Raw genomic sequence first — 10,477 nt, forward strand, 5'->3', positions numbered from 1 at the left:
CGGACGGAGGAGGAGGGAGAAGGAGGGAGGGGAGGAGGGAGGAGGGACGGATGGAGTACCTTGGTGGAGGAGGAGCGCGGCGGCGGCGGACGACGGGTATCGGCGCGGGCGAGAGTGACTGAGAGGGAGAGTGAGTGAGAGGGTCGGCCGTGTGGGGAGGATAAGATAATGTTACTAGTAGCGCGGGTCCGTGAAAAGCGCTACTGCTACAAAGCATAGCAGTAGCGCTAGGTATGGATACGCGCTACTTGTAAGTGGGGCTAGCCATCTGCGCCCAGTTCAAACATAGCAACAGCGCGTTTTGCTAGTACGCGCTACTGCTAAAATAGTATCAGTAGCGCGGTTTATTTACACGCGCTACTACTAAATAGCAGTAGCGCACGATTTTGTCTAGCGCTACTACTAAGATGTTGTGTATAAAGTTTTCCCTAATAGTGCTAGGCGAAAGCACTAAACACATAGTTAGTTTATTTTTTTCCAGGTGCTTATATTACACGAATGTGTTGGCGGAAGGCCCTAGTTAGCATGGCAGAAGGCTATTTGATGTTGGCTAAAGGCTATTTGGCTCTCTTTTCCTTTTTTAAGTGCATATTAGTACGTACACGCTTGTTTGGAGGATGGCTCTAGTGACCGTGCTAGCTATTTGGCGGAAGGCTATTGTTATTTGACGCTGATAATTGGGGTATAGGTTGGATGACCTGCGCCCGTATTATGTCCGTATATATATCCATACACGATAAGCAGACAAATAATATATTCATTTTAGGAGATAGCGTTGAAAATGGCAGATGCCCTATATCCACGGACAACGACCAGGGCAGCAGGGCCTAGGCCCACCTCATTCTGGATGGTCTCCGCCTGCCGGGTCGTTCCGCCAACATTAAACATGCAGGGACGGTACCAGCCTCACCACCATCTTGGATATTTCAGGCGAAAAAAATCTGAATTGCTGATAGTTTTTGGAAATCGGTTATTTCGGTCTCTATCGGAAAAGGTAACAAGAAAAGAAAAAAAAAACCTTGGTACTTATACATATCAATGTGTAGTCACTTGTCGGTGAGTAGATCCGGGTATTGCCATGTAGAGGCAGAATATTTTCTTTACCTGTCTACGCTCGCCCGTAGTCATGAGCCCATGATAGCTCTAAAAAGATAGGCTTTTGACTTTTTGTTCATGCACTGTAGCTCTGAAGAAGTAACCGCTGCTGCTGCCGGAAACAACGCCAGCAGAAGGAAGTACAGCAGGTTGTCTGGTGGTGCTTCCCAGCTTTACATACACAAATCTTACATTAAGTACTACTCCATGTTGATACAGAAAATTTATAGGTCTTCTACGTATTTTCCATGTTGATGTCAGTTACCATTTTTTTTATGCCATTCTCTAATTTCTTAGTTTTAATCTATCTTTATATTGTTCCTGCTCGCCGGTGATATTTATTCTTTCTTCCTCTCCACCGATATCTGAGGTGGTTGCTGCGATGGTAGCATCGGCGAAGGAGGAAACCGAGAACCGTTTGTCGGGGTGATGTACAGTGACAGTGTGAAGAATGGAGTCAGAGTGCATAGATCTTGAATTAAAGGACAAAGTTCAAAAATTAATCAAGGATGAGGACAACTTTCCACCCAGCAGTTGAAAAAATGTGTCTATTTTTAGGTCGATCAGAAAAACTCTATTTCCAGGTTGATGATCCTTACTGTTTATTTTTCTATCCAACGAATATTGTGTATATGAGAAATTGCTTCTGGAGGCCGAGCTCCATGGAGGCCTCCAAATGCAAAATTTAAAATTCGTGAAAATTCATATTTTTATATTTCAAAAAAATTCTAAAACAAGTACAGATATACATGAAGGCATAATGCACAACTGTAAATTTTCATGATGAATTTGTCTTTTTTGTACAGGTCATATTTCAACGTATTTCATCCTGAAATTTTACACACATACACTTCACATCTTTTTTTACTTGTACAATTTTTTCAGTCTTTTCTGAAACAAAAAATTTTGAATTCTGATTTTTTCACAAATTCGGCCTCCACGGAGGCCGAGATCCAAAACGCCCTATACGTATATCCCCTAAAAAACAAATACTGCGTATTTCACCTTTAAACACTTGTACTTCTTTTTTACTTTTTTTTTTTTGCAAGGGAAATGCAAACACTTGTATACAAAGGTGGGCCCATGATGGGTCTGCGCACGCACACGGCAGCAGATCCAAGCCTTGTCTGCTGTCTCCACTCCACCCGACGGCATTGCTTGTCCACAACTTCCAAGGCGCGCCGGTCATGTCATCCCCCTCTTTTGCCCCCTCGCCGCCGCCTGCTGCAGCTCCTGCTCCCTCCACGCCTCCATCAATGCCGGCCCTCCACCGCCCGCCACCCCGAGGCAGCTGCTGCTATATCCCACCCTCCAGGCACCATCCTCCGCCTCCCCGCTCATCAAGCCCACTCTGCCGACCCGCTACGCTGCCATGTCCGAGGCGGCCACCGTCCTTCCGTCCATGCGCGACCCCGGCGACGGCCCCGAGCCGCCTGGCACGGTTCCCGCCCGGCCCGACCTTGATTTGAACAAGTCAGCTGGCGACGACGAGGGCGGCGGCGGGGCTGCCGATCGCTCGAGACGGGGCGGTGAAAGCGCCGCCGACGGAACTTCACAGTCTGCACATGGCGATGCCGCCATGACGCGGCTGCCTGGAAGGGTACGGACGATTTCCCCTTTGTTGATTTTTTTCCCCTCTTCGGTCAGCGACACTTGCAAGCTTCTATTGCTCTTCAGATTGGCAATGCGGCTCCACGGGGGAGACGTGGTGGCGCTGCCCAAGGAAGAGGAATGAGGTTCAGGGCTACTGGTGATGCGCATACCGATCAGGAGCAGCCTCGCGGGGACCTCCCTGAAGGCGTCGCTGGACGACAGGCTACCGGTGCAGGTGACCACGGTCTGAACAAGGAACCTGCAAATTTGGGAATAGATCGCGGAGCGGCCGATAGATTTGCGAGTGAAGCCATGATAACGCCACAGGCTGAGAGGGTATACATGGCTTCATTTTCTGTTTTGCACACTCCCTTTCTTCACACTGATTGATCAAGTATTTGATTCTATATGTAGGCTGTTAATTGTTCTTTATTTTTTCATTGTTTTTGTAGGCTGTTAATTGTTCTGCCATTGACCGAAGTGAAAGCCCAGCTTCGCAGCCTAGAGGAAATGATCCCCCAGAAATTATCGCCAAAGACGAAGCCACGGCAATGCTGCCAGTGCCAGAGAGGGTATGCCTTCCTAACTTTCCTGTGGATCTAGCTAGATGTGTTCAGATTCCCACCAAATCGGTTCTAAGACATGTAACTGATCTGCCAATAACAGTTTATATACATGAGCTTACTTCCATTCCATGAATTAAGCACCTAAATCCTAAATATGACTGAACTATTCGATGCAGGTTGAAGTAGGTAACTCCCCAATATATATAACTGGTAGGAAGTTGGGTAAAGGTAGCTCTGGCAAGGTCTATGTTGGCAGACGATTAGGTATGCCCAGTGGAGGGTACAAGGGTCGGAATGCAATTGAGGTTCAATCTCTTATCTACTTGCCTTAGATGGACACCAAATCTGTTCTTGATTCATGAATATCTTATCTGTATTCCACTTTAATTTACATTGGTTTGTGCATCAGTCGATGCAGAGACTAGACGAAATCCTCCTTCATCTAAAAAACACTTTCCTGCATCAATACCGTGTAGGTTGCACTGAAATTTGTGCATCGGAGAAGCAGGGAAGGTAGCTGTGACCCCCCATATGAGTGGCAAGTTTATCAGTGAGAACTAAGAACTATACACATTCATCCATTTTTTTCGTTTATATAATTCTTGGTGGAGCATGGCATTTTTATGCTTATGTTAGCAGGGCTCTCAATGGTTGTTATGGCATACCGTCGATACACTACAAGGGTTGCCAAGGAGACTACTACATTCTTGTGAGTTTAAGGGCCTAATTGGTTTGGTGCGAATAATTGGCATGCCAATTGTTGGCAAGTCTAACAGTTTGGCCTTCAATTGGTTGGCTACCAATTGGTTATTGTCCACCTCTCAAAAAGTTGCCAACTTTTGGCAATTTTTGGTTTTGCCAAATATTGGCAATGCCAAACTTTGGCAGCGAACCAAGTAGCCTCTAACTTTCTGGAAAAAAAATGCATTCAGAAAGGCCTCTCAACTCATTATGATCTTTTCACTGAACCCCCATTTCGTAATTTCAGGTAATGGATCTGCTTGGTCCTAGCCTCTGGGATGTTTGGCATTCAGCAGGACAGGAGTAAGTATATCTTATCAATCTTCACTTCCTCTGCTTTGTTCTCCGTTCTCCTTACTGAAAGTATCAACACCCCTAACAGGATGTCAGTTCTAAAGGTTGCTTGTATTGCCATCGACGCCATATCAATTCTTGAGAAGATTCACTCCAAAGGGTTATTTAAAGCCATTTGATGTTTTTGAGATGCATTTCCTGTAAAAAAATATATTCCTCGTTGTTAACACTTGCTGCTCCTCCTATTATTTCCAGCTTTATACATGGTGATGTAAAACCTGAAAACTTTTTGCTTGGTCAGCCTGGATCCGCTCAAGAAAAGAAGCTTTTTCTCATTAATTTTGGTTTAGGTATGCCATTACACACGGTAGTTTCATCTGTACATGAAGACATTCAGTCTGATGTTCTCAACGCACTGTGCCCTTTGCTCAGAGGAATTGGCTTACTTTATAGAATGTTGATGCATTTCATGCGTCACTACCGTTTTTCACATGGTTCTTTTGATACTAAATTTTTTCAGCATCTAACTGGAAATGGAAAAGAGGATCATCCAGTATGCATGTTCAGTATGATCAGAGGCCAGACATATTTAGGTTTGTTCTTACTACTTTTTCTGTACAAAATTATGGTACAAATTTAACTTCTTTACTTTTGACATTTCCCAGGGGAACAATTAGCTATGCTAGCGTCCATGCCCATTTAGGTCGTACGGGCAGTAGGAGGGGTGATTTGGAGTCACTGGCATACACCCTTATATTTTTATTACGAGGAAGCTTGCCATGGCAAGGCTATCAGGTAGTCTTCAATGTTCTTGACAAGTCGACACGGCTTTACTACTCGCTCTCTTCAACCTTCTTTAGTGTGTTTTTTTGCAGGAACCTACTTTTGTGCTGATGGCTTATTACTGCAGGGAGATAACAATAGCTTTCTTGTTTGTAAGAAGAAAATGGAGATTTCACCAGAGGTGCTGTGTAGCTTCTGTCCAGCCCCATTCAAACATTTTCTTGAGTTGGTTACTACTATGAAATTTGATGAAGAGCCAAACTACCAAAAACTTGTTTCTCTCTTTGATGATTTGATTGTCGGACCTGCTTCAAGACCCATCAGGATCGCTGGAGATCTAGAGGTTTGTACTGCTTTATCCACAACATGTATTTATGCTCTACCTCTGCTGTGCAAATGGAGATCTTGAAGAAAATGGAGGTTCTCACTATTTTAATTCGGTTGTATTATATGTGGCCATGCCTCTGCTTTGCAAATTATAGGTTGGACATAAACGTGGAAGAATTGCTGCAAATCTTGAAGAAGATGAACAGCCTATGGAAAAAGTTCGGTTGGGGAGCCCTGCAACTCAATGGATTTCGATTTATAGTGCTAGGCAGAACATGAAGCAGCGGTAATTGTTTTTAAACATGAAAATAGTGAAACAGTATTCACTTTTTTTGTTTGCATGCTCAGGCGTATTCTTCATACCTGACATTAAGTATTAGATAGCTCGAAATAGCTGGATTATATGAGCATATGGCTCTATACCTCTAATTTGTTTTATTTAAAATATATGGAGTTCCAGTTAACGTTTTGTGGTGTATGTGGTGAAACAAAAACTACATTGAGGCAATTGATGCTGCAAACTTGTGATATCTCTTGGTGTGAACTCCACTTTTAGATGCTATCCACATTCATGACCTTAATTGTACCTGGTATCCCTGTAAAAGTAATTGTCCAAAACTTATACTATTATGCTTTTCTGTAACTAAGCCATTCATGCTAGTTTTTTGTGATGAAAGGGTTTGGTTTTCGCTTATTATGATTTAAGCTTACGTAGCTCCTATAGTCCTATTTGTCTGGCTACACTCACTTGCTTGTTTCCGAGTTCGAGACATTTGAGGCCTGCCTAGTATACCTATTTCAATAGTTATTGATCAATGTCTTATCTCCTTCCTAAATCAAATATGGTATTAACTAATGTAACTGTGAAGATATTTCTTCTGCCTTTGATAGATACCACTATAATATAGCTGATTCAAGGCTGCCTCATCACATACAAAATGGTTATGAAGATGGCGTGTTCATTAGTTGTATAGCTTCTTCAAAAAATGTGTGGGCTCTTATCATGGATGCTGGGACCGGCTTTTCTTCTCAAGTTTTCGATCTTTCACAAAATTTCCTACAGAAGGTGCGGTACCTTCTATGTCCCCTATTGTTGGATTTTTGATAATCCAGAATCTTGACACTATCTTGTTTCTAACTTTGTATGTAGGATTGGATTATGGAGCAGTGGGAGAAGAACTTCTACATAACTGCAATAGCTGGAGCAACCAATGGAAGCTCATTGGTTGTGATGTCCAAAGGTTTGTGAATTTCCTGCTCTCTATCGACAACTGTTCATTTGTTCAAACTGCTCCCTTTTATGAAGATTAAATGTTTGAAGAGAATACTGCTATATGTATGAGACAAAGTAGTATGCTTTCATACGATGCATCACATAAATGTTTGATCACACAACTTTTGTGGTGTTAGAGCAAGAGAGATTACCACATTAGATTGCAGTGGATCGAGGAGTAAATGTTCTTCTGATGGTATTTCTTTACTGGGCCTTGGCTTGTCGTATTCGTCTGAATTTCATATTTACGGATCTGAACTTTTGGGTTCTAGTGGTTGGTGTATGAAACTTAACAGTTGCCAGTTTTCTACTATCTTCAATGGTTTTTTCAACGGAGCCTTGGCTTGTCGTATTCGTCTGAATTTCATATTTACGGATCTGAACTTTTGGGTTCTAGTGGTTGGTGCGTGAAACTTAACAGTTGCCAGTTTTCTATATTCAATATTTACATGTGACATGACATCATCCTAATTGTATCTACTGTCTACATCCTTGATGTCTCGCTGGTCCCTTTCTTTCCATGTATAGTTCGAATCTGATCTTTGATACCATTACAGGGACTCCGTACACACAGCAGTCATACAAAGTCAGTGAGTCTTTTCCTTATAAGTGGATTAATAAAAAGTGGAAAGAAGGATTTCATGTAACATGTATGGGTACTGCTGGGAACCGTTGGGGTGTTGTCACGTCGAGGAACACAGACTACTCCTACCAGGTCAAAACATGTGCCTGCACTCCTTTGCGATAAATCATTTGGGAATAATCCTTTTCACGATTTTAATGGTTCCCCATATGTTATAATTTCATCGGTGACGAACATTCATTAAAATGGCTTTAAATTGTGTATTTCTGAACAACTAGCTGTCTGAGCTTTGCATGTAAAATATCTACTTGCAAACATATGCCGCTGCAAAAATGGCTCAGTTAAGAGTTAACCTTAGAGAACCAGTGCTCTGCGCAGCTTCCTTTTTTTTTTACCAAAACATCAGTAATTGTTTAGGGTGGTGCGAAGTCTGAATTTTCGTACATATCAGGTCAATGGCCCGATGTGATCATGTGAAACTGAATCTGTGTTGCATTCTGCAGGTTGTTGAGATAGATTTTGTGTATCCAAGTGAAGGGATCCATCAGCAATACGGCGCCGGTTACAGAATAACCTCATGTGCAGCCACGCCCGACCAAGCCGCTTTTATCATGAGCATAACCAAGGAGTCCAGGACGATACCAGTGGACGAAACTTTTCTAACTTCTGATTTCCCCAGCAAGGCTACAAAGGTATCGCTGCATGTTTTCCTTTTTTTTTAAAAGGAGGATTACCCTCGGCCTTTGCATGTTGCTAACCGAATGAACTTCAAAATCTAGCGCCACATTCATAGTTATGCTATGTCATCTTGGTTCGCATGCGTGAACCTAACCTCGGGACGCCAAACTCTCAGGAACAATGGGCGAAGGACCTATACATCACCTCGATCTGCCATGGGCGAACTGCGTGTTGACGGCTGCGTTGGACCTTCAAGCAAGGCGAATTAACGAGTGGTGGGATTCTTTTGGGATTTTACGTTGCAAATGGTTGGCTCTGGCCTCTTGCAGTAACCTGCGGCTCTGATTGTAAAGAATCATATGGAGAGCTACGTAGAAACGCACCAGACCATATGTTTTTTTTTAGAAGAACAGGGAGGCCTCTCCCCGGTTCCATTAACAAGAATGAAACCATACAGAGTCTTTTCTTACACAGCTAGAGTTCAGAGGTTCAACCTAAAAGTTATTACAGCCATGCTCAACAGCGGAGCTGATGGACAGAGCGAAAACATAAGGAAATTTAAAACGAGCCCGATAAGACTAGGTGGCTAGAGCTCAGGTTTTTGACCGCACTCCACATGGCAGTCGAATCACATCGCGATCTCACCCCCTCCCCTCCTGAATTTGAGTGGCGGTGCCAAAGCCGCTTGGGGCGACCAGCAGATTGCGAGGGTGGACACAGGGCTGTTCACCATGGTTTTGTTGTCAGTGTCCCTCTTCTTGGCAGGGGAATGGAAGCCTCCGTCTTCAGAGATTTCAAGGTTGTCCCAGCTTGCGCCACACATCAAACCTTGTGTTCTTCGTTTTCAGCCACACAAGATCATCAAGGGTCGTTGGAGCAGTTTCGCCAGCGCACTCAAGAACGCCTCCACCTGGGGTTTGCTTGCTTCCGGGGTCAGAATCACCCAGAATTTGAGCATTCTGTGAACCAGTCTCCACACCTGAGTAATAGATGTCCAAATAGTGTTATTAAAAATTGTTGAAACGTGATATCTTTGTATTTATTTCTGACTGATTCTTCTATTATCTCTAGCCTGGCATAGATTGATCTCTAGAGATACTGTAGGGTTAGTTGGCTTGTCACGCAAGACACCACCTGTATATATTGTAACCGACTCCGATGGAATACAATTGAGTTGCATCCTATAGTCTTCTACATGGTATCAGTTTTCTACCGATCTCTCTCGCTTCCGCTCTAGGCTGCCGCCGCGTCTCACGCCGCCGTCGCCCCTCTCTCCCCGCCGCCGCCGCCGCCGCACCAAAACCCTAACCCTCCTACGCCGCCGCCGCCGCTGCCACTCCTCCTATAGCAGCCGCTGCCGCTGCCACACCAAACCCTAAACCCTATCACACCGCCGCCGCTACTCCCTCCTCTGTAGCCACCGCCGCCTCTCCCTACCACTCTCCAGTCGACGCCACCACCATGTCTCGCTCCAAACCCGACATCTCCGACGCCGGCTCCTTCGCCGGTGCTGCCTTCACCTCCGATCGCCTCAATGAGCTCCACATCAAAGACCACGTTCCCGTCGTCCTCGACCTCGGCTCTCCTTCCTACAACGCATGGCGCACCTACTTCGCGCTCCTTCCGCCTCATCGAGCATGTTGATGGCAGCGTCGACATCCGCGACATGAAGGACGACGACGAGTGGCTTGCTGTGGATGCCTGCATCGTCAAGTGGCTTTTTCTCACCATCTCTCCAGGTCTCTTCAACATGGTGAACTCCCGTGATCCGTCGGCGTACGCTATGTGGACACGGCTGTGCGACCTCTTCCTCGACAATCAACTCTAGCGCCGTGTCTTCCTCCAAGGTGATTTTTTCACCATGCAGCAAAACGATCTCTCGATCGACGAGTACTGCACGCGGATGAAGGTTCTCGCGGATGAGCTCCGCGACGTCGGCATGAACATCGATGACTCCGTCCTCCTCACCAACCTCCTTCGCGGCCTCCACCCCGACCTCGGCCAATCCGCCGCCAACCTCTCCCTCATCACGCTGACGTACGCCAAGGCGGTCACGCATTTTCGCATGGAGGAGAAGCGTCTTCGTCACGCGGCGCGGCAAGCTCCTCTCGCCGCCCTCCACGCCGGCACTGTCAAGGGGCCCGCCGCCCTCCCGCAGCCTCCCCACGCGCCGGCTCCACAGCCGCCCGCCGCCCCTGACCAGGGCCGCCAGAAGAGGCGGGTAGGTCGCGACGGCCGCGGCCGCAACGGCAGCTCTCAGCCCCGCCAGGCGGCTCCTCCCGCTCCTGCTCAGGCCGCGGCACCCCCACCCTGGCTCACGGGGTACAACCCCTGGACGGGGGTGGTGCACGCCTACTCGATGCCCCTTCCGCGGGCGCCTGCTCTGGGCCTACTTGGCCCTCGCCCGGGTCTTCATCAGGCCCTCTTGGCCGCGCCGGGTGGCTCCGGACCCGGCGGCTCTTCGGCGTACAACGGGACCATGGCTCACGGCGCTGCCATGTCACTCCCTACGGCGCTGCACCGACCGGCTACACCTACGACCCG

General features: G+C 46.3%; 1 protein-coding gene across 4 annotated transcripts; it reads left to right on the top strand.

Annotated features, from left to right (window-relative positions):
• Positions 1 to 2,210: 2,210 nt before the first annotated feature.
• Positions 2,211 to 9,090, top strand: LOC123123153 (casein kinase 1-like protein HD16). 4 transcript variants are annotated; one of them, XM_044543612.1, is made up of 18 exons: positions 2,211 to 2,695; positions 2,773 to 3,024; positions 3,141 to 3,260; positions 3,431 to 3,559; positions 3,731 to 3,804; positions 3,891 to 3,963; positions 4,243 to 4,298; positions 4,378 to 4,449; positions 4,545 to 4,639; positions 4,810 to 4,882; positions 4,955 to 5,084; positions 5,200 to 5,415; positions 5,555 to 5,685; positions 6,291 to 6,465; positions 6,550 to 6,640; positions 7,230 to 7,387; positions 7,759 to 7,947; positions 8,035 to 9,090. In XM_044543612.1, exons 1-18 carry the CDS (start codon positions 2,468 to 2,470, stop codon positions 8,200 to 8,202), a joined length of 2,430 nt encoding a protein of 809 aa, XP_044399547.1. In that variant the 5' UTR covers positions 2,211 to 2,467; the 3' UTR covers positions 8,203 to 9,090. The 4 variants fall into 4 exon arrangements, with proteins under 4 accessions (XP_044399547.1, XP_044399548.1, XP_044399549.1 ...); XM_044543613.1 differs by having other exon boundaries at positions 3,894 to 3,963; XM_044543614.1 differs by having other exon boundaries at positions 8,109 to 9,086.
• The last annotated feature ends 1,387 nt before the right edge of the window (positions 9,091 to 10,477 follow it).

This window comes from Triticum aestivum, chromosome 5D, assembly GCF_018294505.1.
Source record: "Triticum aestivum cultivar Chinese Spring chromosome 5D, IWGSC CS RefSeq v2.1, whole genome shotgun sequence".
In the NCBI taxonomy this organism is placed as follows: Eukaryota; Viridiplantae; Streptophyta; class Magnoliopsida; order Poales; family Poaceae; genus Triticum; species Triticum aestivum.